Below are 26,890 nucleotides of genomic sequence, written 5' to 3'. Positions count from 1 at the left end.
TACCTGGAAGAACGCAGCTGGGTGTGAGGGGCCAGGCACTTGTTTGTTGGTTTGGGACCTAGATCTGCAATTGATTCTTCAAACTCCCTTGGGCTTCAGTAGAAACTGAGAGTATACGTTGTCAAAAATAAGCAGCTCTGCACAGGGACAGGTGCTGAACAAAAAGGAGACAGGAAAGCCTTTTAAGTCCAGCAGTTGTACAGTAGCCAACTGCCTCCAGAGTCAGTTTGTTGAGACTAAGAACTAACAAGCAGGAGCAGAAATGAGAGACGCTAATAATTCAGTGGGTGTCAGCAAGCGTCATTTCAGATTCCTGCCACATGATTTCTTGCACATTGGTTTAGTTTCTCTAAGTTATTAAGCATTTGGAGAAAGAATGCATTGTTTCGGTGTGTTTTATGGATGTATCCGAAGAGGTTGCATACAGTGTAGCTATGCTAATGATACCAGTGCAAAATGTTATTACACCCTGCTGTGTTGCAGCCTGTGAGAATAACAATGTGATCTGTACAGTTACATTCTTTTACTACCTAAAATTGTGCTTCTTACATGCTGATGTGTGTTATATGTTTGAGCTATAACGGAAAAGAGGAGCACAACAGTCAGCAAAATCATTAATATTACAGTGAATGTCTACTGATAATGAGGGGAATTAGGCTGAAAATTTTGTGTTTCTTAGAGTTAATGGAGGAGAAACACCAGTATTATCAGCTACTCCTCCTAAGAAATTTCACCTTGAAAATTGTGGTTTGCTTTGTTTGTTTGCTTTATTTTTTTTCTTGGTAAATTAATGAAAAGGCTGTATTCAGGGTGGCATTTCACCACGTAATATTTCATTGACACGGTTTGATTGTTTTCTATACCTTAGCCTGGACACACTTCCTGATTGAGGAAGCACCAACAACAATACGTAGTTGATGTTCGTTTTACAAGTTAAGTCGTGTGTGTCCTGGGAGCCCCAAACGTGACAGGGAGCTGTAGGGGGCGCCGGGGAGGCTGAGGGCCTCGTAACTGCCCTTTCCCGCTCCCTCCGGCGTTTCCTGCTTCAGGCTCTGTGCGCACCGCCCAGCGGGATTTTTTTCACAGCTCTTTTCCGCGTAGGCTGCCCCGAAGGAGCCGTTCCCGCTCCGCCTGCCCGGGGGCAGTCGAGTTTCTCCTCCAGTGCCCCGTCCGCCGGCCCGCGGCGTTAGTTCCCGCCCCGGCCCTTCGTCCCACGGCCAGCCCTCCGGCTGAGGAGCGTGAGCACGCGTGGAAGCCTGTCAGCGGCACCGACCGCGGGGCAGCGGCCCCGGGGCCTGTAGCAGGGCAGGGAGGACGTGCAGCCCTCGGCCGGCCCGGGCACGGGCGATGGCGGCGATAGGGCCCCGCCCCTTCGCGCCACCTGCCGCGGGGGGAGGGGAGGAGAGGGGCGGGCCATCGCGCTTTCGCTGCCAATCAAGGGCGGTGCAGGCCCGTCACGTGCCGCCGCTGCCACCCAATAGGCGAAGGCGGCACCTCTCGGGCTCGGATTCAAACGGTCGGCGGGCGCGGTGTGTGCGGCTGCCGGTTTCCGTGGAGACGGGGAGGCCCGGCCGCGTCCATGGAGTCGCGGCTCGTCGGCCCCGGGCCCTACCGCGCCACCCGGCTGGTGAGTGCTCCATGGGGCTGGGGTGTCCCGTCCCTGCTCTTGTCGCTTGTGTAGCCTTATCTCGTCCGGGTGCGGCCTTTGTGCTCGACGGCGACTTGGAGGGTCTCCAGGGTATGGGTCGGCTGCCTCGGGGCAGTCTGGCCGTCTAGGCCTACCTCGCTGTCCGGATCTCTGCGACTTGAGGGCCAAGGACCGCCAGCCCGGGCGGGCCCCGGGCCTGCCCCGGGCAGCCGGTCTCCCGTCGGGACCGGTGGGGCGGTCCCCAGCCGCCGCCCGAGTGTTGGTGCTCCCCACGTTGAGTCTATGCGGGACGGTTGGACCTTTGCGCCCCCCGTGACTGGAGCGACGGCAGGACCCGGTACCGCGGAGCTTTAGTCCAGCGTTTTGTCAAGTTAAAAGCCAGGGCGAAGTTAAAGCTGTGTTTGTAGAGCCATAGTCGGTATGGGACTCTAGATCTTTCAGCTTCCTAAATCTGGTGTTTGGTCTCGGATCTCAAGTATTTAAACGGCAATTTTAGGTTTCAGTGATTAAAAAAAAAAAAAAAAAGGTCTGTTTGCATTCAGGTTTGGATGCATTTTGATCTCGTTTTGTACAACTACAATGCTTCTAGCAGGAGAGCTTCCATAACGGTTTGTTTTATTGTTCTTCCTCAGTGGAACGAGATAATAGAACTTTTTCGTGCTGAGATGCCTTTACGGAAGCATCGTTGTCGCTTCAAAAGCTACGAGCGGTGCTTCAAAGCATCAGAAGCAGTGGACTGTTTACATGAATTGCTTGGCTCTAATCAAAACTTTGGCCCAGAAGTAACTCGCAATCAAACGGTTAAGCTGCTTAAAAAATTCCTGAAAAATCATGTTATTGAAGATATTAAAGGACGATGGGGCAAAGAAGACTTTCAAGATGATGGCCATTTATATAGGTAAACCTCTATACAGTGACTGAAAAGTTTTTTTTTTTTTTGAAACAGGGAGTTATAACTTGTATGTTGTTTGTACAAATGTTTTTGTAGAATGCCTTTGAGAAGGTGTTAATGTGTCTTCCTTAATTTCCTTTTAAAGATTGCATATTTTTTAGTGATAGGCAACTGTCACGATTTAATATTTGTCTTGGTCTTTGTGTGTGTGTTGGGATTTTTTGTTTTTCATGTTCATATTTAAATATTTTTGAAGGGTACTTTTACTTTATTATGTTCTATGAATAATAGTGAAAGCTTTTGCAGCTTTTACAAGGTAGTGAATTCTGTTTACTGTTGGTAGACATCAGGTTTGTCAGAGTTGGGAGAGTGCATATCAAGAAGATACTGATGGAAGTGAGCGTCCATCTCTAGTTGCCCTCCCTCTCTCCCAGCCCCCTGACTATTTTGGATGCTGTTTCTAATCCTTCTTAGAGAAGAGGAAGACCTTCTGAGATTGAAAGTCATTAATGGTATTTTCTACGCTTTTTGGTTTGGAGATTGAAATTGACTTAGAAGAGACAAAGTTTTATTCACTCCTCCTGAAGGAGGCTTGCTTACTTATCCCTGTTTAGCCTCTCAACTGGTGGCTTGTTAACAGAGGAAAATAATGCAAAGTGATAGGGAAAATAGGTCAACAGTGCTGTGTATCTACTTACTATATCTACGATTATATACTTTATTTGGTATTTTGTTTTCCTAATGATGTTTTCCTAATTTCTTAATATTGTCCTGGGAAAATGTGTGCAATAGTGAATTTGCCCTTGATGTGGATAAAGTCAAATTTTCATTTTGCTCTATGGTCTTAACTAGTTTGGTTGTAGAGTGTGCCTTAGTGTTTTTGCTGTCTAGTCTGTACACCCATACTGTAAGTGCCATTGTTCATTACTCTCCTAATTTCATTTATTGCCTTGGAATAATTTAAAAGAGGTATGTATGATGTAATCCTTTTACATTGTTGTAACCACACTTGAGTCAAGATAGGTTCTTATGAAAGAACCGTGGTTTATGTTAAACTTATTCCACTGAAGTTCAATTGGATTGGGTTTGTGTTTAATTCCAGTAACATATTAACCAGCACTGATTCAACTTTCCGTAAAAGTGGTAGCTGATTTTTAGCCTGCCTTCTGAAGGAAACAACACTGAATGCTACAGCTTCCCAGCCAAATTAGTTAAATATATTTTATATATATATATAATTACATAATATGTTTTGTATATATACAATTCAAAGGAGTTTCCACCAGCTTTAATGAAAGAATTTTTAAATAATTGGGGGAGGGGAGGATAACAAAAATCAATGTTCTCTCCAAATTTTGCTCCATAAAGGGTAATTCCTTATAACAATCAAGGAAAACATTAAATTTTAGAATTTGGGACTCAAATTCGAAGGATTCAGTGTATCAAAGGACTTGTATCTGAAGATCTTTTGAGAAGTTCACCCAAGACAGTCTGTTGCTAAGTATCTCAAAGCAATATACACTGTCTGTGAGCTGAACATGACTGGAGACTGGGAAAGGGTGCTGAAGAAATATCACGCATGTTTGTCCTGTTCTTAAATTCTTCTCTGGCCATCTGCTTATGACTGCTATAGAACAGCAGATATTGTGGTAGTTTACCTAATCATCCAGTAGTTCATGTTAGAAAACAGGCATGGAAGACAAGAATTGCAGAGAATCTTGCGTCTTGACTTTGGCCTGGAAAATGTTAAATGTGAAGGAGTAGCATGGCATGGGCTTTTAAATTGTTTAAACTGAGCTGGAAAAACAGTTAGTTGTTGGTACAACACATGGTGATAGGTGTGTTACTGGTTTAATATGTTCCTAGCCCAGTCCTGCTTTGTCTGTTCTTTGGACAGCACTACCTGCACAGTTGTGTTTGTTTTTTTTTCCACTGGTGCCATAGGTGTTAAGTACTTTGTCTCCTTTCTGGACATTGCCTCTTTGTCAAAATTTTGGTAACCACTGGTATTATGCTATATTTCATTGTTTTGGGTTTGTTGTGTTTGTGTTTGTTTTGCATTGGCATGATGACACATTAAAATTATTTTATCCTTTTCTCCTTTGTATTTTCAGCAATGACTTTTCCTGAGCTGCAGACTCTGGAAGTTGGTTGGGTGAAATATTTCTGTGCTTTTCATTTTCTACATGCTTTGTCTAATGGTCTGCCACCAAACAGGAGCGGTCTTTTGTTATAGCTGTCCTAGTGACATTCTTCTTCTTCCACCTTCTATTCAAAAGATAACTAAGTTACTAATTGAACAGGTTTTTTTACTAAAACTGCATATGACTTTCACACATCTTGAATTGAAGCCAGCTTTTTCTCACTGGGCTTGGCACATAAATAAACTGCCTATGCTACTCATGGTTTTGCGTTTGGCCTTAAGTATTAAAACAAGCTTTTCACCTATTCATGGAGCTAAACATAGTTTTCCAGCGTGCCTTTATGCATTTATTTAGTGTCCTAGCGGCTCCCTCTGGTGGACTTCCCTAATATGTTCCTCAATGAGTTGAAACAGGTGGCAAATACAAGCCACTTTTAATTCTGCTGACAGTGCTTACTCTGGAAACCTTGGTGTGCATCATACCTTTCTATGAATTCCTGTGTTTATTTACTGTAACCATACACTGTGTTGCACAGTTGTGTCATTCTTTAACTTTGCATGCAAGTGTAGTTGTCTGCTCCTGTTCATTCCACAGAGTATGCAAAAGAGGTGTTGCCAAATGTTGCTTTGTCTGTGAGTACTGGGCAAGTATTAAATGTGAAGGTGAGAACTAGTGTGGTTTCTGAAAACAGCAAAAACTATTTGTCTGTATGGCCTGACCTACTAGCTCAGTGTAGTCTACAATAATAAACAAGAAGTTACAGTTTTGGAAGTTGTCAGGCTTTACGTTTTCTGGAATCTGAGGAATTGCATTGAAAGCAAAAGCATTAATATGCTTGCGTTGCTAATAAGCTTCCAATAATTCAGCTGCGGTACTTGTTATACCATTGACGCCAGTGTGAGTTGGCCTGTTTCTCCATCCATTGACCAGCACACAAACAGATATCTGTTTCCTCCTTGTATAAACTCCTTAAACTAGAGTTGCTGGCTGTAAACCATGCTAATGTTGACATGTCAGCCTTGAAACATTCCTCAGTTGCTAGCTTTAGGTAACATTTTGTTAGTAATAAAATTACAGGCTTTTTCTTGTTCATCCAAAAACTTGTCTCTGTCTAAATCTTGCTGTTGTTCTACCTGAAAAAGGAATGTATCTCCTTTTTCTGCTTGTGAGAACTCATTCATTTACTGGTTAGTTGAGAATCAGGGCAGCAAATGACATAAAGCTAAGAATTGTGAAGAACTGGAGGGGAAACTGTGGGCTGTTGGGAACACTGTAAAGCAAAGGGAAAAAAAGCTGCAGATGTTATAATATTAAAATCTAAGAAATAACAAACAGCTGAAAAATAGCTGAGAAGACTCAACAGCTGAACATCTACAATGTAATCTGGGTTACTTTTAAAACGCAGAGTAAATTTTTCAGGATTGGTGCAAGGTGTTTATTGCTTCTCCCCAGGGTTTGTCCAAAGGAAGCGGTATCTCCTTGTATCGCAGAGATTCTGTTGAAGAGTGTTGTGGAATATACCAAATGGGCTCACAGTGCATGGTCAAAACCATAACATGTGCAGTATAACACTACTGAACTAACAAAACTATGATATAAAACTAATTTAAAAAATAATTAATTGTTGGAACTGCCTTGGGTGGATGGGGTTACATTTTACAGAAAACTTGAGAACTCCTTGAGCATGAGAATCTTTCTGGTATTATATAAATGCATGCTGTCCAGCAGTGTACAAGCTCTTGTTGCAAAGTCACAGACATTACAGTCTTTTACGTTCTGATTAAAACAGTGAGGGAGGCTGAAGCAATTTATTGAAGCATAAGGAATCTCAGCATCTATAACCTAGGAGTGCAGGTAGATAAGATCTGATCTGGGCCTGTCTGATGATGTGTTGCCTTTAAACTGATTTGTTTTTCTGATGTGATGCCATGAATTCCTTTGTACATGCTCTGACCTAGGTTTGGCAGTAATTTAATTCAGGTCAAGCTGGAGATGTGACTGAGCTGAATGTGATCTGGGATAGTTCATTTTTCTTGTTTTCATAGAATCACTCTGCAAGGCCTAGCTTAGGGTTTATTTCTGCTAATTTCTTCAAGGTGCTTCTTGAAATGCTCTGAAAAATGAATTAATTTCCTGCGCAACAAGCTGAAAAAATACTCCCGAAAAGAGCTACAGGATAGGATCTTCACATAGAAAGCTTGTAAACACAGGACAACATTGTAATGTGGACAAAATTTTGTGTGGATGCTTGCGATGCACACTAATTAAATCCAAGAGTTAGTCAGGTGACTTAGTTTTGTAGCTTTGCTTTAGGACATGCATGCTAGCAGTGTATTTGTTATGGGCAAAATCTATCTACACCTTTTACAGCAGAATCAACGTCTTCTAGTGAAGACCTGAATCAGTTGTCTATGCATAGCCAGGTGGTGCTCTTTGAGGTGCTCTGGGATATCAGATGTTCACCCAAAACTCAGCTGTGTCATGAGAGGTACAATGGACCTGAACTGCTCTGAAGCAGCAGATGGATGCCAAGCAAGACACCTTAGGATGTTTTATGCATCACTTAACACTGATCCCCAGGCAACTAAGTTGCACTGTGAATGTCCAAGGCATTTGTTGTATTTTTGCATGTGAAGGCTTACTACAGTTTTGCATTGGTAAATATGGAATTGGGTGGAGTTCAGAGGCTTTAAAATCTTCTCTAATTGTAGATTTCCTCCTTCTTCACCGCTGAAGCCATATCCAAAGAAACCTTCATGTGGAAGGGAAGTCATTAAATTTCCAGACTGGAATGAACCTAAGGCTGGCACTTCCCAAGAACACATCCCAGTGAAATCAGTCACAATGGTAAGGCATTGAGTTTCCTTTTCCCTGGATGTAAGCATATTTGGAAAGCAAGACTGGACTAGCAATCACTCTGTGGCACAAAATAGTTACAAAATTAAATACAAAGTACTTTAATTTAAAAGTATGTGAAGAAAAGTTGTTCTTAATGATTTGCTGGGGCTTTTGGCTCTCAGTGTTCTTTCTGCTATAAATCACGATGTCATGAGCATTCTTAAGTTCAGTATGGCTGTATTTGCCACTACACTTGCATTCCAGTTTGCTCAAATACTTGTAAAGCATTTATTATACTACAAGACAAATTACTTACTTTACTGTCATTTACACTGTAACTCTTATTCGGACACTTCATTTAGCAGAATACATATAGTACTACTCCCTTCCCAGCTGCTTTGAGTTTGTGATTTCCTTTCTCTTTTCCAGAAGGAATATATTGTAGCTAAGGAGAAGTGGTCCTGGTTTCATTGTTATCCTTTGTGAGCTTGGAGAATTAGCCTGCCCCATACTTAAATGGATTGATCCAGCCCTTGTAAAATTGTGGAAAAAGCTGTTGCTTTTATTATAAACCAAAATTGTGTCAGCTCTTGGCACCTAGACATCTTAAAGCCTAGGCTTCTGGAGTTTTGTGTGTTCTACACCCTTCATTCAGTGTGTCTTGTATGTGAGTGTTCTCATATTTTGTGGACTCTTGGGACTCTTCGGGTAGTTTTGGCCTTTTTATTAGTGCTCTTCAGTGTGGGACATTAGCCTTGGATTTCTTTGTGATCAATAGCCTTTTTGGAAAAGTAGCTGCTACCATTTTGCTGGACATCTTGAAATCCCGAATGAATGCTTATTCTTTATTTGTAATTCAATTACTCACGTGCAGATTGAGTTCACCTTTCAGGTACAGAAAGCTTCTGAAGAGAAAAAAGCATAGTCCTTAGAACTTCAATAGCAAGTAGAAGATTAAGAAGGAATAAAGAAAAGATAATGCCAAAGACAAGTAAAGAGAATAGAGTATTTTAGTTACCGAGCAAGTATCTGCTGCAGTTTTAACATGTCTCAGCCTCCAACTGTCTGCTTTAAATATCCATCCAAGTATGCTGGCCTGATAAGAATTAGCAAAAGACTGCCTTTATACATCTGACTCAGGTGTGACAGCATACAGTCTGGCATAGCTCAAAATCTCTTTGATTGCCAGTTTGGGTTAATACAGTGTACTGTGAGTTGAAGTAAATGAGGCAAATGCATAAGCTTCTTTCTGCTGGTGCTTTTATAGAAAGGTGTATGTTCCACTAAAAGGGTGAAGTAGACATGCAGTGGAAAGTGGTGACACCTTAAATAGCTCCATCATTGATCAGAGTCCTTATTAGCTGTGTGTGGGTTGATGGGCATGTGTCTGGGTAGCAAAATACTGATGTATACTGACTAGATAGTAATTTCAGAGGGTGCTATTTGTTTCAAACTAGCTCTAGTCTACTGTTGTGGAATGACAAGATGTTTAGTGCTTAGAATAACTAAAGGCATTCCTGGAGTGTATTTTGTGGTTTGACTGTGATCACAAGGTATACCGTTAAGGTGCTTTAGGACTACTCTGTGATGTATATCAAAGAACTGGGAATGATTAGGTGTTTTGCCTTCAAAATATATTGCTGACACAAACTGTATTCTATGTCCAACTGTCAACACGTTGATGACAATCTTCAAGCATTAAGCTTGGATATGAAGGCTGAGTAAAAGATAGTAGTCTCTTGCATTCTCTGTTTTACTTTATTCTGTTATGATGGTAGCCTAGATATAATGGGTGTCTTCAGCTGTAGCTCTTTGCTTTTAGTTTCTTCATGTACAGAAACAGCTAATGAGCAAAGTTTAGTTATGGTCAATATATGCTCAATAAGGATGAATATAAGTCTTTGATACCTCACCTAATAATTCTTCAGTAATTTTTCCACAAAAGTTCTTTAATCTTAGAGTGGCAGTTGAAGACAAGTGAGCTGAATTGATTTTAATCATGGTGAGGATCTCAACACAGGACTAGAGGTCATCGACTCCTGAATTTAAATGGCTATTCTGATGACACATAATTTTTCAGCTTTGGACAAGTCATGTAACTGAGAAAAGATGCTGCACAACTGTGAAACCTAAACACTCACTTGATTCCTGGACACTTTACTAGAATTTAGGAATATTTTAAATACTTGTAGTAGGGACCATGTTTTACTATAAAGCTGTTCAATACTTGAAAAGTCACCAGTTAAACAGGAGTGTTTTTTCTGATTTCAGAACTCTGAGATGTGGTACAAGCGACACAGTATAGCTATAGGGGAAACACCGGCATGCAAACTTGTGTTCCGCAGAGAGCTAACACAAACAAATATAGAAGAGATATGGAAATCCATGACTTTGTCACAGTGAGTATGATTGTGAGCCATTTGCTGTTAGAGCAAAACTGTGTAGTAGGTAATAGTCTTCTCTGGTATTGCTTGTAATTTCACCCACTCACCTTTCATCACTGCCATCAAAGCCATAGTGGCTTAGCTAGCTACAGCACTTGTTATTTGGTTAGCGAATTCAGCAAATAAGGTTTGCAAAGAACCTTTATTGTGCTTAATACCTTTTGACTTTTCTTTTAGCTGTTGTGTTACATAAGTCCTCTTTTTTTTTTTTTTTTTGTGGGCTTTCCCTTGTTATTCACTTTTTTCTTGAGTCTTTCTCTTTCTTGTTGCTATGAAATAGAAGCACTTCTGAAGAACCATGATACCATGAAACAATACTTCATCTGAGATAAGAAATGGAATAGTTAATTCAGTGCAGAAGGCTTTGATATTCAGATATGCTTTACTACTTTCAAAAGGAATATACTACGCAAAGCTAAAGGCACTGCTTTAAACTACTTAGGCAGAAGGAAAAAAAATATATACATTAGCTATTTTTATAGCACAATTGATGCCTTACTAGTGATCACTTCTATCTAAAACTGGCACCTTATCTCTATGTAAAAAAACTTGATGCTGAGGTGAGCAGCTCCAGTGCTGGCATGATCCTTAGCCAAGGATGTAGGCAGAGATGAAGTTGTAATAAAAAGTCCAAAGGCAATCAAGAGACAGTTCAGGGACTTGGGTTGACTAGTTAAGGGATCGGGAGGACAAGTAGTGTTCTCCTCTGTCCTTGCAAGGAATGATGAGGAAAGAAGTAGGAAGATCTAGCCAATTGATACCTGGCTCTGAGCCTGGTGTCACTGGCAGAGTCCATGGGTTTTTGGTCATGGGTTGGTCTACGTGACAGCAGGCCTGCTGGCAACAGAGGGGGTACATCTGTCTCAAAGGGAGAAAATAATCTTTTTGCAGGAGTTAGCAGGGCTCATTGAAAGAACTTTAAACAAGATTTGAAGAGGGAAAGGGATAAAAGCAGCATGACTAGAGATAAACTCTGAGGGTGGCACATCAATGTTTGAGGGACAGCGTGCTAACAAGGTCCTTCAGGCTGCTGCATAATGTTCTGACTGCACTGGAGCACTTTGTAATGCCTTTATACTAATGTGCACCGCATGAGGAATAAACAGGAGGAAACAGAAGCTTTGGCCCAATCCCAGAGCTATGTCATCATCGGCATAAGCAAAACATGGTGGGGTGAGTACTGCGATGGGTTGCTTTTATGAATGGTTATAGGCTCTTCACGACGGTTAGGCTGGACAGGCAAGATAGGGGTATGACGCTGTATGTAATTGAGGGACTGGATTGTGTGGTGCTTACAGATGGCAATTAAATGGTTGAGAGCCTCTGGGTAAGGATGAAGGTGAAAGCAAATAAAGTGGATGTTGTTGTGGGACTCTACTATTGACCACCTAGCCAGAACGACGACACCAATGAATTATTCTACAAGGGATCAAGGCCTGTCTCTAGATCAACCACTCTTGTCCTTATGTGTAATTTTTAACTTCCTAGACGTCAACAGGGAGTATCATACAGTGGATACAGGTGCAGAACATTTCTGAAGCATGTTGAAGATAACTTTTTGGTGTAGGTACTAAGGGAGCTGACTAGGAAAGGTGCTCTCAGAGATTTGTTGTTTGTATAATAAATACAGAGGGACTTTTGGGAAAAGTGGTGATTGGCGCCTTTCTTGGTTACAGTAACTGCAGAGTAGTTGGGTTTCGAATAATTGGTAATAGAAGAAAAATTGCCAGCAAAACATCCAACCCTGGAAATGGTAAGAGCAGATTTTGGTCTGCAGAAGGAGCTAGTTAGTAAAGGCCCCCTGGGAATCTGCTTTTGAAGGTTTTGGAGTCCATGAATGCTGGTCACTTTTTAAGGGCCGTCTCTTGAGAGTGCAAAAGCAGGCAACTCCGAAGCATGGGAAGTAAAGCAAGCAGTGCAGAAAGCTAGTAGGCTGAGTAGGAATCTTCTAGAACTTTGGTGGAAAAGGAAAGTGTCTGGACATTGGGAGCAAGGATGGGCAACATGGGAGGACTGCAGAGATTCTCTTCACCATTGTAGGGAGAAAATTAGTGTGACCAAAGCCCAATTAGAGTTCAAACTGGCCACCACTGTGAAGGAAACAAAAAGGCCTTTTAAAATTGTTAACAGCAAAAGGAGAATCAAAGATAACATTGGTCAACTGCGTGAAGAAGTCAGTCACCCCAAAACCAGGGACACAGACAAAATGGAGGTTTAACGCCTTCTTCACCTCTGTCTTCCACATCGATAGGGGGCGCTGGGACCCATAGAAACCTGTCCTTGAAGACCGTGACTGGAGGATGATAAGCTGCCAGCTGACCCTGAACTTGTTCAAGACTTGCTGCTCCAGCTGCATGCACATAAATCTATGGGCCCAATGGGATAAGGGGAAAGTTCTGCTTAATCGGTTTAATTTTCTTTTATTACAAGAACACACATCTGGTTGACCAAGAGAAACCAGTATATGTGGTGCTTTGGGATTTTAGCAAAGCTTTTGATACTGTTTCCCACAGTGTTCTTGTGGACAGAATGCCCAGCAGAGAGCTAGAGAAGTCCATTAATATGCTGAGTGAGCAATTGGCTAACAGGTCAGGTTCAAAGGGTTATAGTAAATGGGTTTACACCATGCTGGTGGCCAGTCACCGGTGGAGTTCCCTAGGGCTCAATTTTAGGGCCTGTGCTCTTTAATGTTTTTATAAATTATCTGGATGCAGGAATTGAATGTGCTTTAAGTATGCTGATGATATTAAATTAGGAGGAGGTGTGTACTCCTTTGTGTGTAAGGAGGCCTTACGGAGAGATCTGGAGGGACTAGAGAGATGGGTAAACACCAAAAATATGAAATTAAACAAAAGTGTTGGATTCTGCACCTGGTATGGAATAATCCAGGTTGTATGTACAAACTGGGGGAAGAGAGGCTGGAGAGCAACCCCATGGAAAGAGGTCTGGGGATTTGGGTTGATAGCAAGTTGAACATGAGCCAACAGTGTGCCCTGATAACCAAAAGGGCCACCTGTGTCCTGGGGTGCATCAAGCACAGCATTGCCAACCTGAATGATACAGGTATATTGACCTTGAGTGTTGAATGCAGTTTTGGGCACCTCAATATAAGATGGACATCAAACTATTGGAGTGTGTTCAGAGGAGGGCTAGGATAGGGAAATGTCTGGAGGGCAAGACTTAAGAGGAGTGGCTGAAGTCACTTGGTTTGCTCACCTTGGAGAAGAGAAGGCTGAGGGGTGACCTCATCACAGCCTACAGCTTCCTCATGTTGGGGCGGTGGAGTAGGGGGTGCTGATCTCTCTTGTGACCAGGAACAGGACACAAGGAGATGGGATGAAGCTGTGTCAGAGGAAGTTTAGATTGGGCACTAAGAAAATGTTCTTCACTGAGAGGGTGGTCAGTCACTAGAACAGCCTCCCAGGGAAGTGGTCATGGCACCAAGCCTGTCAGAGTTCAAGAGTTGTCTGGTTAATGCCCTTGGTCACATGGTTTAGTTCTGGGTAGTCCTGTGAGGAGCAGGAAGTTGGACTTGATCCTTAGGGGTCCCTTCTAACTTAAGATATTCTATGATTCTGTGAAATTGAGACATCTTTTTTTCAGAATCTTAGCTATCCGAAGACTACATGTTTGCCTTTTTCAGATTAGATGGTTTATGAACTATGTTTTTATGTATTTTTGCAGGTTACAAAAGGTCTTGGGTTTGGATTCTCTGGATGAAGTGTTAGACACAAAACTAGTGAATTCAAAGCATATAGTCCAAAATGCATACAATGTAAATAAGCAAGGGATTGTCACTTTAGAAGACAAATCAAGTGAGTATTTTAGAAGTTTTCATTTCACTACTTCATACTGTAGATTACTAGTATTAAAAAAGCGTTTGTTCTAATCTATACCAATATGTAGCATCTTCATACTTGTATGACCATGTCTATACTGAAGCCTTTATAAAGTAGGTCATTGGTGTCCTCTGACATCCCAATACTAAGAATCAGTGTTTATTACATATTTAATCTCTTAGACATATTTCTACTTTAGCAGGGTTGAAAGAAGAAGGTGAAAGGGAAGCAACTTTTCGTATAAAGAGACAAAGATACTATATACTTAAACCTGGTTTTGTCAGCCCAGCACTTAACTGCCTGAACATGAGTGTTTACATAAGGGAAATATGTATTAAAAATTGGGAAATATTCGAACTGTACACTGGCAAGTGCTTAAAATCTCTCCATTTTGAATTTTCAGTCAATGTGTTTGACGAGTACCAAGTTTAAAACTGTTGGACATCAGGAAGAAAGTAAAGCATCTTTGCTGCTGTAATATATGGCTTACAAAACTATTGCCATGATGTCTTCTACAAAGTTCATAGAGAAGTGAAATATGAGATTGGAACCTTGTTTCGTTTATGAGTGAAACCTTCTCCAGAGCATATACATGTTTATTTTAAAGACTATTGGAGCACCTCAAGATATTAGCTTCCTCCTTGCAGAAATGACAGAACTGATGTATGAGTGCTTTTGAGCATCTTCAGCACAAAGTAAACACTTCACTGTAATGCACTAGAGAAGGTGTAGCTTGAATTAGTTCAGCTGATTTTTGCAGGGCAGGTTAAGTATTTGTGATGTGATCCATTTTGCTGCTTGAGTTTTAAGAACAGTAAGCATATCTGGTTGATGTTGAGTACTCAAGGTACTGAAGTGTGCATGTAATTTAAGCTCAATCCCACATAAAGGTATAACCTGCCTTTGCATTCTGTTGATATGCTATACAGGAGGAACTTCTTGAGTTTCCAGCTTTGCATTTATGTTACATTTAACATTTTTCTCAGTTTTTTCTACATTTAATTTTTATGTTTCTCCCTCATGCAGAAGAACTACCTCACTGGATATTATCAGCGATGAAATGTCTAGCAAATTGTAAGTAAATTCAGGAAGGGGGGGAAAAAAAGCAGCCACCCTCAAAAATCGATTGAACTGACTGTGCCTTTATTCCTTCATCAAATCCCATGTATAGTCACAGTCAATATTTTTTTTCATCACCGCTTTAAACGAAGCTCAAAATGATGAGCCCAGTATATGTTCTCCTGTTAGTGCAACTTATTTAAATGAAATATATCTATGTTTAACTCTTCTATTACTATTTTTTTGTCATCTGCGTGTTTTCACTAGACCCGCTGGAAATAAATCTATTCAATAGATCAATACAATTCATTTATATTTTGAAGAATGAATTGAAGTTTGTTTTTTTTCTGCTTGAAGTTGCATTTGTCTTGGCTGGAGTGGAAAATATGGCAATCTAGTTGCTGGCTGCAAATTAATTTCAATTTGTATTGTTTTTTCCTTTTTTTTTTTTTTTTTTTTTTTTTTTTTTTGTAGGGCCTAGCTGCTCAGATTTGAAGCAGCCTACATACTCAGGATTTGAAAGAGATGTCTTCAAAACCATAGTGGACTATTTTGGCCAGATGAAAGAACCTCTTCTCACATTTCATTTTTTTGATGTTTTTGTTAGTGTGTTAGGTAAGTAGTTTGGAATGTAATGAAAAAATTATTATTTTGAATTAATTTACCATACCCAAATAGTATCACAACTAATTTCTTTAGGATCTGTCCTGTCCATTTTACATAGAGAGCAGTTTAATATTTAAATTTATTTTGTAACACAAGGCAGTTTTATACTTGTGTCTTTTTGATCACATTAGTCCAAAAATCTTCCATTGCTTGTCTTTAATTTTTAAAGGACTCTGTTCTTTGCTTAGCACTGCCACACATAACAGATAGATTTTAACAGACTTTTTTTTTTAACGAATGCGTAAATGTCTTAAAAACTAACATAAGCTTTTAGAAATTGATTGACTGATGTCTAGATTAAAAAGGATTAGAGCTGTAAGGACTGTTTGACAATATGACATCTAAAAGAAATTGAAATCCTTCATTACTTAAATTCAGAACAGGCATTAACTAATCTAATGCTTTAAAGAAACTAGTTTAATTGTAAACTGTATACTTTTTAAGGGTTCACACCATATCACATTTGCCTATCCTGTAGCTACAGGTGGCCCATTGAAAGACAGTAAATGTGAAAATATTTTATTACGTTTGATGGTTACATTTCAGAAAAGAACAACTGAGTTGAAAAGTAAGCATGCTTTGTAGGCTGTCACTTTTTTTCTGAGCTTCTTTAAGTGGGAAAAACATTGCTGTTGAGGTGAAAAAAGAATGCAGAATAACATTTTTACCTCTGGAATTTTGTATTTTTATACTTTGTTAGTTGATAGTTTTGCTTCAAACTGAATATTGTTCCTTTTTTAACTTCTTTTTCTTGGACAACAGATATTCTTCTGTTCTGATTCTAGTGCTATTTAGGCAAATAAGTGTGAGGGACATGTCAGTGTTGTCATAGCTGTCTGTGTAAACAAACACAGACATGTGGCAAGAAGAACCAGAGGCCACAAATGCATTTGCAAAGAGCAAGTTTTATTTTAGTTACCTCTCTACCAGGGGGTCTCTGAAGTAGCACCTAAGCTCCCATTCAGAGGTAACACAAGCAGGGACACAGGCGCTGCAGCAGTTCAGCCCTGGTAAGAAGGTCACTGGGCTGCCTGCACCTGCCTGTATTTCAAAGCTTCAAGCAGGTGCAGCGTCTTGCACTTTCTCACAACAAAGCAGGAATCTCAGGCGTGATGATAAGGTGCCCAGAGTTTCTCACAGGAATATTGTGTCCAGTTCTGGGCTCCTCAGTTCAAGAAGGACAGGGAACTGCTGGAGAGAGTCCAGTGTAGGGCAACAAAGATGATTAAGGGAGTGGAGCATTTCCCTTATGAGGAAAGGCTGAGGGAGCTGGGTCTCTTTAGTTTGGAGGAGATTGAGAGGTGACCTTATTAATGTTTACAAATATACAAAGGGTGAGTCTCACGAAGATGGAGCCAGCCTCTTCTTGGTGACAATGGTAGGACAAGGGGTAATGGGTTTAAGCTGGAACATAAGAGGTTCCACTTAAACTTGAGAAGAAACTTCTTCTCAGTGAGGGTGACAGAACACTGGAACAGGCTGCCCAGGGGGGTTGTGGAGTCTCCTTCTCTGGAGACATTCAAAACCCACCTGGACACATTCCTGTGTAACCTCATCTAGGTGTTCCTACTCCGGCAGGGGGATTGGACTAGATGATGTTTCGAGGTCCCTTCCAATCCCTAACATTCTATGATTCTATGTAATCTAACACAGAGGTTCTACTCATCAAGCATACAAGGTCAGTAAAACAATTAGTGTGATGTATTTGCTTTTTCTACAGATAGCTGCAACTCACTTGAGCATATTTACATTTAACCAACCTCCTTGCCATTCTCCCGCTACATTCCTATACACTGTCATTGATGCATAAGCACCTGTTTTGTTTAGGTTCTCTGATTGTTTCCCCAGACTTAACTTTTTTATGTGGTTGCTACATCTGTGCATACATCTTGGTTGTATTTAGAGCTGAGTGTTATTAAAAAAAAAAAAACATGAACTGAAATTTTTATGGTCGGTTACAGTTATTAATATCTCCCAATGCATCAGAAGGAAGTAACTACTTAAACACAATGCCCTGTGTGAAGTGAGTCCAGTTCTAGGGATATCTTCCTGGACTTTTGGGAGAGTGGAATTCTAAGGCAGTCTTGAATAGGTAGGAAAGGAATTTATGGAGACAGATTTAAGACATGTTAAATGTTATGGAAGCATGTAATTGAGAAATGTTGCCCAATCTCTTGATCTTGTATAAACCAGGTCTGCTGCAAAAGCACAGCAAGGCCATAGAAGCTCTTCAGATATCTTGTCTCCTACTGCCACCCGAAAATCGGAAGAGACTACAGCTGTTGGTGAGGATGATGGCAAGAATTAGCTGCAACAAGGATTTGCCACCTCTTTCTGAATCAGTGAGGACCAGAACCTTGGTATGTATGGTGTAAGGCAAGAGGTGTAGACAAGGTTTTGGAAGTAGCACAGCTAAAAGATTCTTACTGGAGAATGAAAACACTTTTTGCTTGTTTGAAGTACAGTTCATCTATTCTAGCTATGTAGAAAGCTACTCTGAATTTGAATAAATTTGGATTTCTTAGCAAGTTGTAAGCAAATGAAGAATTTGCTTAGAATTTTTGTTTCCTTATCTTTTGAAGTTAAATCACCACTGATTTCACTGTTGAGTAGAGAAAACAAAATAAAATAAAGTAGATGTGGTCTCTGGCGTTCTTTATCACTGCAGACAGTGTGACAGCAACACACTGTTTCAGTCTTAGTTAGAAATATGCAGCTAAGTGTTTTGATTTACTTGTTCACATCCACTTAAAAATATCCTACCAATTTTTTTCAGTACTAATATTTTTTTGTTACTAAACTACAGAAATCTCAAAATAATTTTAATCAGATTTTGACAAACCTCTAGTTTTTGCTAATGCTCTTTCTGTAGGGATACTTGTTACATTATCACTGATGTTCAAAACAACATGTTATGAAGCTACTCAGCAGTTCCAACTGGCTAAAACCATGTATTTCTTTTGGATAAGTTTTAAGTCTTTTGCAAGAAAGGCAACAGCAAATTTTGCTGTACAGGCATTCCATAAAAATCCTGTAGTAGCATTCAATAATCTAAATTTTTTCCACAGCAATTAAGTTTTAAATTAACTCTGAATAGTATTTTATTAAAATAATTAAATTCTTGATGGCTAAGGTTATAATTTAATTAAGAGTAAATGCTCTTTGATTAAAATAATTATGTTGTAATCTAAGTGTTATTTTTAGAAGTGAATCCTTTACAGTCCAAATACTTTATGTTCACTTCAATTCAGCAGTGTAGTCTGTGGTACATGTCAGAAAACCTTGATTACCAGCTGTACTTCCAATGTTAAAAGTGACTGGTGAACAGACTGAATTCTTGAGCATGGGGCTATATGAAGTGAGCTGGATTTGAAATTCAGTTTGGTTTCAAAATATTGGTATTAAGTTTTCCCTCTGGTGGTTAACTTCTATTAAATTCCTGTTCATTTTTTTTTTAATTTCTGAAATAGTTGTGCCCTTTTCAACTGGAAAAGCCATGTGAAGTCTTGATAATAAAGTGGAGTTCAGCCATTCTAAGTTTAAAGTCAGGATTAGATTATGTATGTAAGGCAAGAGCCATATGCAGTGCACTTGAATAACGTCACTGTACACTTTTTAAATTGCTATTGATGTGTTGGAAGTAAGGTAAGTATTATGCTGTTAAAATAATTTTCTAAAATGTCACATTTTAAATACAGTCTGATTCCCCACCTCCAAACAGAAAATATAAATAGTTATGTCCTTTTTTTTTTTTTTTAATCTCAGATGGTTCAGGCATTTTCCCGTTGTATTCTCTGCTCAAAGGATGAAATGGACTTGGATGAACTGCTTGCTGCTAAACTAGTATCTTTTCTCATGGACAATTATCAAGAGATCTTAAGTGTTCCTTCCACCTTAAAATCTTCTATAGAGGAACATGTTGTACGTCTCCAGAGAGTCCAAGTAGGTATCTAGTGAAAAAAGCCTCCTATGCCTCTGTGCTTCAAGAACAAATTTATCCCTTCTGCTCCAACGTTTGACATTTCTTAAAGACTTTGTTCTGTCTCTGCTAGCTTATGAAGAGCTAATTAATTTTAACTGCTGATATTCAACCATAACTATGTATTTAAATGAAACTAAACAGACCTTGAATGGTTTAGAGACAAGAAGTCTAAAATGTGTTTTCCTCTTGGTCAGCGCTATCTTCTCCATAGAATGGAAAACTATGTGTTAGTGAGGAAAACTGTGAACGGTAAAAAAGCACTTCCATTAATGTTCTGATTTTCTTTTTGAGTCATCCTTACTTGTTCAGCTTTTTAATAACTTTTTTGGTTTCCTTAGACCATATTTTGTTTTGTTCAAATCTGTTTTTTACTTCTTGCTCCTTTAATTTGCACTGAGAAAATAACTTTTAACTTCTTCCAAGAGTTAAACAGGCTTCCTTTCTCTCATATTTTTTGACTTACCGGAACTCACTCAGTGCAGGAGATAGAGGCAGAATTTTGGATATTTACTCCATATCTTCTCTACTCAATGACTTTAGGTGGTTAATTTGATTAAGCCAGTTTTTGTAAATTTATTCCAGAAAACATTTTTTACTTTTTCTTCAGATAAAATATGCTGGAGCTGATAGTGATGGGACTTTTCCTCCTCCATCATTTTGTCATCAAATCAGTACAGACGAATTTGAATACCAAAGGGCAACTGGCTCTCAAGAACCACTGGCAGCTTTATTGGAAGAAATCGCAATGAACAAAGAAATATCTGTGAAAGACAAGAAGAAGCAGCTCAAGCAAGTAAATAAAAGTTCCTCCACATTCTTAAATATTAACTGAAAAAGCTTTATAAAGTCTTAAACATGTAGCCTTCTAGTCAAATATTGAGATTTAAAATAGTAGGTACTCTTGGGGATTTCTAACTTTTTAAACATTTAATATAGGGGTACTGTGGTGAATTGAGACCAATATAACTTAATTTTATATATAAAATACGTAAAAGTAGAGGAAGTCCATTAGAGAAATAATAATTTTCTTATTTCATGGGTGGAGGTTGCACTCTAATGTTTTTTTTTTTTTATATTACAAGTTTGAATTCTTTATTTAAATGGATGTATTTTTCTAGTTTCAGAAATCTTACCCTGAAGTGTATAGAGTACGATTTCCTACCCCTGAAACTGAAGCAGTGCTATTTCCAGAAAAAAATAAACAGAAACCACCTATACTGATGTGGGCTTTAAAAAAGCCTTTTCAACCATTTCACAGAACCAGAAGCTTCCGGATGTAAGTTGTTTAAAAGATATCAATGAACTGAATCAAAGTATATTATCAGTGGATTTTATGCAAAAGGAGCCTGAGCAGCACGTAGTTACTCAAAAAAACTACTGGAGATGCTGCTGAGATGATAGAAAAGGTCAAAAGAAGAGGAAAGTATTGATGTGGTAGAAGTGTGAGCCTCTAGCAGTATTTTTTTTGTAAATCATTCTTTTTTGTGTCTGTTATTTAAAAATAAAAACAAAAAATTAAAAAAAAAAAAAAAGGAAAAAAAAAAAAGAAAAAACAAACAGCAAACTCAAGGGGATTAATCTACCTGGGGGATAAAGTACACTTACGGTAGCGTGAGTTGATCGTAATTTCAAGGTCTAAATGTATTTGTGTGTGATGTACTGTTGGTAAATAATCAATAGCATTTTTTTTCTCTGAAAATGAGTGTCTACTGTATAAACTGGGCTGTGTTTGTTCACATGTAGCTTGATGAATTAATTTACTGTACATGCCTGAAAAAGTATGAAACACTGGATTTACTGTTGTACACCTTTACTGTGTACACCTTTATTTTGGAAAACTGTACGAACTTATTCTTAATTTTCTGATTCATATGATGCATTAAAGCTGAGTCAACTATTGAAATTCCATGAACTTTTTATAGTGCAGACCCATTCTTTTAAGGAACTTGGTATTCAAAATATTTTTGTGTATGTTCTTACTACATAGTGTGGTACAAAATTTGATGCTTGACAATAGAATGTATTTTATCAGGAAAAAAATGAAGCCTTGCATTTCCTCTGGAAATGAAATCCAAATAATAAAGCAACATTGAAGCATGCATGTCTTTAATACTTTGTTTTGTATTATGAAATCCACTGTACCTGTAACTTGACTGTGCATATAACATACTTGATTTTAACAGATCTTTTGAGCTATTAGAGCACCAGCGTTTTCTGACATTTACTTAGAGTAGTGATTTCATGTTAACCGTTAGAGATTTAAAGAGCAGCATTTCATACCTGATTGAATGTCAGAGTAGTCTATGCAGAAGACAGCTGATATCTCAAAAAATGTCTATCTGACATTATAGTAAGCAGCACAGTGACTATCCTGTAATGTAACATTGACAGTATTTTCCCTTTGCTAACCTCCTAACTAATCAATAGTTTTAAGGTGTACGTCACAAGGTTGTTGGTTTAATAGATTAGGATATTTCTTGGGCAATGTTATTTTGAACAGTACGTGTTTCCATGATCTGTTTTCACACATTGGTTATACTTGGACTTCATGTCAATACTCTTTATTTCTTAAGCAAAACAATAAGGGAATATTTAAGTTAATATTAAAAGTAGAAGAGGCCACTTCTTACCTTTTGTACTAGGTCTTCAAGGATGACTTAACCTTTTGGATGTGCCTTAGTATTCTGTGCATGCTTATGAGCAGTCAAACTTTGCCTATGACTAGAATACTCATATATAATAATTTGGAATTCCCTTGGTCCAACTCCAGTCCATTTACTAGATGATGGCACTAAGTGCCATGTCCAATCTCAGTTTAAAAAGCCTCCAGGGACGGTGAGTCCACCACTGCCCTGGGCAGGCCACTCCAATGCCTGACCACTCTCTCTGTAAAGAATTTCTTTCTAATATCCAGCCTAAATTTCCCCTGGCAGAGTTTAAGCCCATGCCCCCTTGTCCTATTGCTAACTGCCTGGGAGAAGAGACCAATCCCCACCTGGCTATAACTTCCCTTCAGGTAGTTATAGAGAGTGATGAGGTCACCTCTAAGCCTCCTCTTCTCTAGACTAAACAACCCCAGCTCCCTCAGCCTCTCCTCATAGGTCTTATGTTCAAGTCCCTTCACCAGTCGTGTTGCTCTTCTCTGGACCCGCTCCAGCACTTCAATGTCTTTCCTGAACTGAGGGGCCCAGAACTGAACACAATACTCCAGGTGTGGCCTCACCAATGCAGAGTACAGGGGAAGGATCACTTCCCTTGTCCTGCTGACCACGCTATTTTTGATACAGGACAGGATACCGTTGGCCTTCTTGGCCACCTGGGCACACTGTTGGCTCATGTTGAGCTTCCTGTCAATTAGTACCCTCAGGTCCCTTTCTGTCTGACTGCTCTCCAGCCACTCTGCGCCCAGCCTGTAGCGCTGCAGGGGGTTGTTGTGACCAAAGTGCAGCACCCGGCACTTGGCCTTATTGAACTTCATCCCATTGGAATCAGCCCATTTTTCCAGTCTATCCAGATCCCTCTGCAGAGCCCTCCTGCCTTCCAGCAGGTCAACACTCCCTCCCAACTTGGTGTCATCAGCAAATTTGCTGATGATGGCCTCAATCCCCTCATCTAAATCGTCAATAAAGATGTTAAACAGGACTGGACCCAACACTGACCCCTGGGGAACACCACTAGTGACCGGCCGCCAGCTGGATGCAGCCCCATTCACCAGCACTCTCTGGGCCCGGCCCTCCAGCCAGTTCTTAACCCAGCGTAGAGTACACTTGTCCAAGCCATGGGCTACCAGCTTTTGCAAGAGTATATTATGGGAGACAGTGTCAAAGGCCTTGCTGAAGTCCAGATAGACCACATCCACGGCTTTCCCCTCATCCACCAGGTGAGTCACCTGATCATAAAAGGAGATCAGGTTGGTCAGACAGGACCTGCCCCTCCTAAACCCATGCTGGCTGGGTCTGATCCCTTGTCCATCCTGAAGGTGCTGTGTGATTCCATTCAGGATGATCTGCTCCATAACCCTGCCAGGCACCGAGGTCAGGCTGACAGGCCTGTAGTTGCCAGGGTCAGCTCTGCAGCCCTTTTTGTGGATTGGGGTAACATTCGCCAATTTCCAATTATATGGGACCTCCCCAGTGAGCCAGGACTGTTGGAAGATGATGAAGAGCGGCTTGGCGAGCTCTTCTGCTAGCTTCCTCAACACCCCAGGATGGATCCCGTTTGGTCCCATAGACTTGTGAGGATCCAGATGGCTCAGTAAATCACCAGCTATTTCCTGATCTCTGACATCAGTTCCTAACTTGCAGAGGAGAATAGAAACCCATCTATTTCCAATGGCAAATAATCTCACTGCCTGCCAATAAAGCATTCTGCTGCTTTGTGGCAGGTTTTTGTTGTTTATTTTTTCCTTTGCTAAGTTTGCTTTGCCCCCAGCAGAGCATTCTCTTTTCCCTCACCCCTTGCCCCACCTTGAGCATAACCTTTCTATTGACACCTACTCACACATCTGTGATGGCTTTGCTTCAGCGTTTCCTGAAAGAGGGAAGAAAAGTATTTAACTTCCTTTCATTGGAAGGGATCTGGCTCTTTGCTTAATATTACTCTTTGTTGCTGATTGTTGCATTGCCTGCTTTCCATAAACAAACACAGCTTCCTCCAGCTCCTAAATATGCAGTCAGTCATCTTGATTCACGTCTCTGTTTCCGCTCTAGTCCTCTGATGTTTTTGACTAATAGCTTCCATTGTTGCTAATACATAAAGTTTATTTAATTGTTCATATTTTGTATGAACTACATTTAAGTCACGTAATTTACCAGGCTGTGATATCAACTGTTTATACTTTCGACTACAGACAATAGTTGATGTTACTTTCTGAAACTGTTTTCAGATTGTTGCTTCACTTCATACCAGAGGAAGCTTAGGCAATGTCTGGGTGATGTGATCTCATCTGATTTTATTAAGTGGAAACAAGAACTCAAGTGAAAAAAGAAGTACGTTAACATACCATGCTTTTTATGTTATTGGTGTGATATACTAGAACTTTTCCCCCCTCTTTTCTAAAAAGGTGCTTTACATTGTAAGAGGGTCTTTCTTTCACAGAGACTATTCTAACTCAAATGAGTTGCTATATCTCTTGATCACAATTTATTAAGTCTCCTGCTGCCTCAGAACATTTGATCTATTTTGGCTCTAAGTAAGCTCCTACTTCTTAGATTTTAAGTCCACAAACTAATTTCTCATAGATACCATTTTGTAGGTATTCAAGTGCACTTTTGAATTAATTTTATTAGTTTGGAACAGCTGGTATACTTTATACTAGCTATAACGTATTGACATTACTGTTTTCATAAGTTCATTAGACTTGAAGCAGAAGTGTGAGGTGACAAGCTTTTCAGGAAAACAAAGCCTGTAAAATGGGATCAGAATTTTTACAAGTTTTTAGCTCTGTTTTCAAGTATCTGCTGTATGGTATTCGTTCATCAACATCTCTTTCTGTGTTTTCCTGTGTTAAATGTCAGTTCTGTTGTGTTTGTTTTGTTTTTCCAGAAAGCTGGATTATAGAATAGTTATTCTTCTAGGACAGAAAAATAACAGAATACACCCCTATTCAAGAGGATAATTGAGAATAATCCAAGTAGCCAATGGCAAATGGGTCTGATGGCAAACCTGAGCAAAACAGTGAAAAAACTGATACAGAATTTTAGTGGGAAAACCTAGACCACAGTAATACAGCTAAAGCTTCGTCAATACATTGTTTTATTTCTTTAGATAGTACACTATCTCACATGGCAAAGTTGCTTTTGTTAGTGATGAAGATTACAAGTTTGTTTTATAACGTGTGTCAGTTTTTGGCTCCTGAAAATTTTTCCATGAAGGTGAGATATTTATATAGCAAATGTAAGTAAGCTGATGATAGACTTAGCTGCTTTAATTTTTTTTTTCTTTTCTTTTCTTTTTTCCCCCCCCCCCCCCACGGATTTATTGCAAGTACTGATGAAGCCATGAAAATTGTGGATATAACAGGCTTCTAATGACATTTCATTTAATAGCATCTGATAAATTTAGTCACAGATAATGTCAGTGAGTGTTTAAAGGATCAGGAACTACCTAATTATAGGCACAAGTGAATAATGATGGAGATACCCTTTATGGGTTTTTGCAGGAAATCAGTACTAGATTTTCTTATCAGTGTTTTCCTTGAAGATGTGAAAATAGATACAAAGACCACTACTAGCATGTGGCAGGATGAAAACCCCCATCTTTCTCCCCCTCCCTCCTTCATCATGGAAGAAGTGGACACATCTCCCTCCCTCTCTGCTGTTTGAGGCTAACAGTGTCTTTTGTTTGGCCCCAGAGCACCCTGGCCAGGACCCTGTTGTCCCTTAAATTAACCTCAGAGTGCCTCCGTGACAGGGCATCATTAACTAGTCCCATCCATGTTTTCAAATTGTCCAGTTAATAACAGAAGCATCAATATGGAACAGTGCAGGTTGAAAATGAATTCAAAGGTGTTTACTTCAAAGTTGTACGTATGAAAACAAGATATGTAGGTAACTTAAAAAAGGAGGGGTGGAAAAAAAAGTAGGAACGGCTCCTTTCTAGAAAACTATAGCTCTGTAAAATGTTGCTCCCACGATGAAAAACGCTTCCCAACATTAAGCTGAGGCAAACGGCTGGTGTAGTTCTTGAAGGTCTAAATTGGAGGTTGTTATATAAAATCAGCTGACTCATCTTGTGTGACCTCTACACTCAGTACTGACCGACCGACACTGAAACATTGCAGATTTTGCAGCTTTTGTGAAACTGTAGGTGATGCAAGGTGAGTATTTGGAATTATTTCCTTTAAGTGAGCGTTTGCATTACTTCAGTCTTTCCCATTTATGAACAGGAGGTCACTTGATTATTTTGTGGAGTATATTCACTTAAGTGAATAAGAAGTATGTATACTAGTGAGCAGAAAAGACTTGAGAAGAGAGTAATACTCAGTGGATAGATAGAGCTGGATTTTTTTTTTCTGTGTTGGAGGTACTGAATGATGGGAATGTGAGGAATTTTAACTTTCTCTGGTGTCTTCAGAGCAAGATGTCTCTGGTGGATATTTGATGAAACCCAAGTCATTGAGCTCAGGGCAGGGTGAGCAGAGGGGAAGAATAATAACTTGTGTGGAAGACTGGACAAAATCTCAGGACTCCTCAGTCTTTTCATGCCATGGATTTTCACATGTGAGTCACATCTGTTCAAATTCATTATCTTCACTCAGTGACTTGATATTCAGGAGATGATGTGAAACAGTTGATTTGTCACTCCTCTCTTGATGTTTGAGGCAACTGAAGAAAACGACATTTGCTACTTCTTCAGACAAACCCCGGTGAATATAAGC

General features: G+C 39.7%; 1 protein-coding gene across 2 annotated transcripts; it reads left to right on the top strand.

Annotated features, from left to right (window-relative positions):
* The first annotated feature begins 1,451 nt into the window (after positions 1-1,451).
* DEPDC1B (DEP domain containing 1B) lies at positions 1,452-21,609 on the top strand. 2 transcript variants are annotated; one of them, XM_065045256.1, is made up of 11 exons: positions 1,452-1,627; positions 2,281-2,546; positions 7,396-7,531; positions 9,794-9,921; positions 13,651-13,781; positions 14,832-14,879; positions 15,339-15,479; positions 17,724-17,890; positions 19,296-19,472; positions 20,120-20,301; positions 20,631-21,609. In XM_065045256.1, exons 1-11 carry the CDS (start codon positions 1,580-1,582, stop codon positions 20,731-20,733), a joined length of 1,527 nt encoding a protein of 508 aa, XP_064901328.1. In that variant the 5' UTR covers positions 1,452-1,579; the 3' UTR covers positions 20,734-21,609. The 2 variants fall into 2 exon arrangements, with proteins under 2 accessions (XP_064901328.1, XP_064901327.1); XM_065045255.1 differs by having other exon boundaries at positions 20,120-20,305.
* The last annotated feature ends 5,281 nt before the right edge of the window (positions 21,610-26,890 follow it).

This window comes from Columba livia, chromosome Z (assembly GCF_036013475.1).
Source record: "Columba livia isolate bColLiv1 breed racing homer chromosome Z, bColLiv1.pat.W.v2, whole genome shotgun sequence".
NCBI classification, from domain to species: Eukaryota; Metazoa; Chordata; class Aves; order Columbiformes; family Columbidae; genus Columba; species Columba livia.
This window is presented reverse-complemented; position numbering and strand designations above follow the sequence as displayed.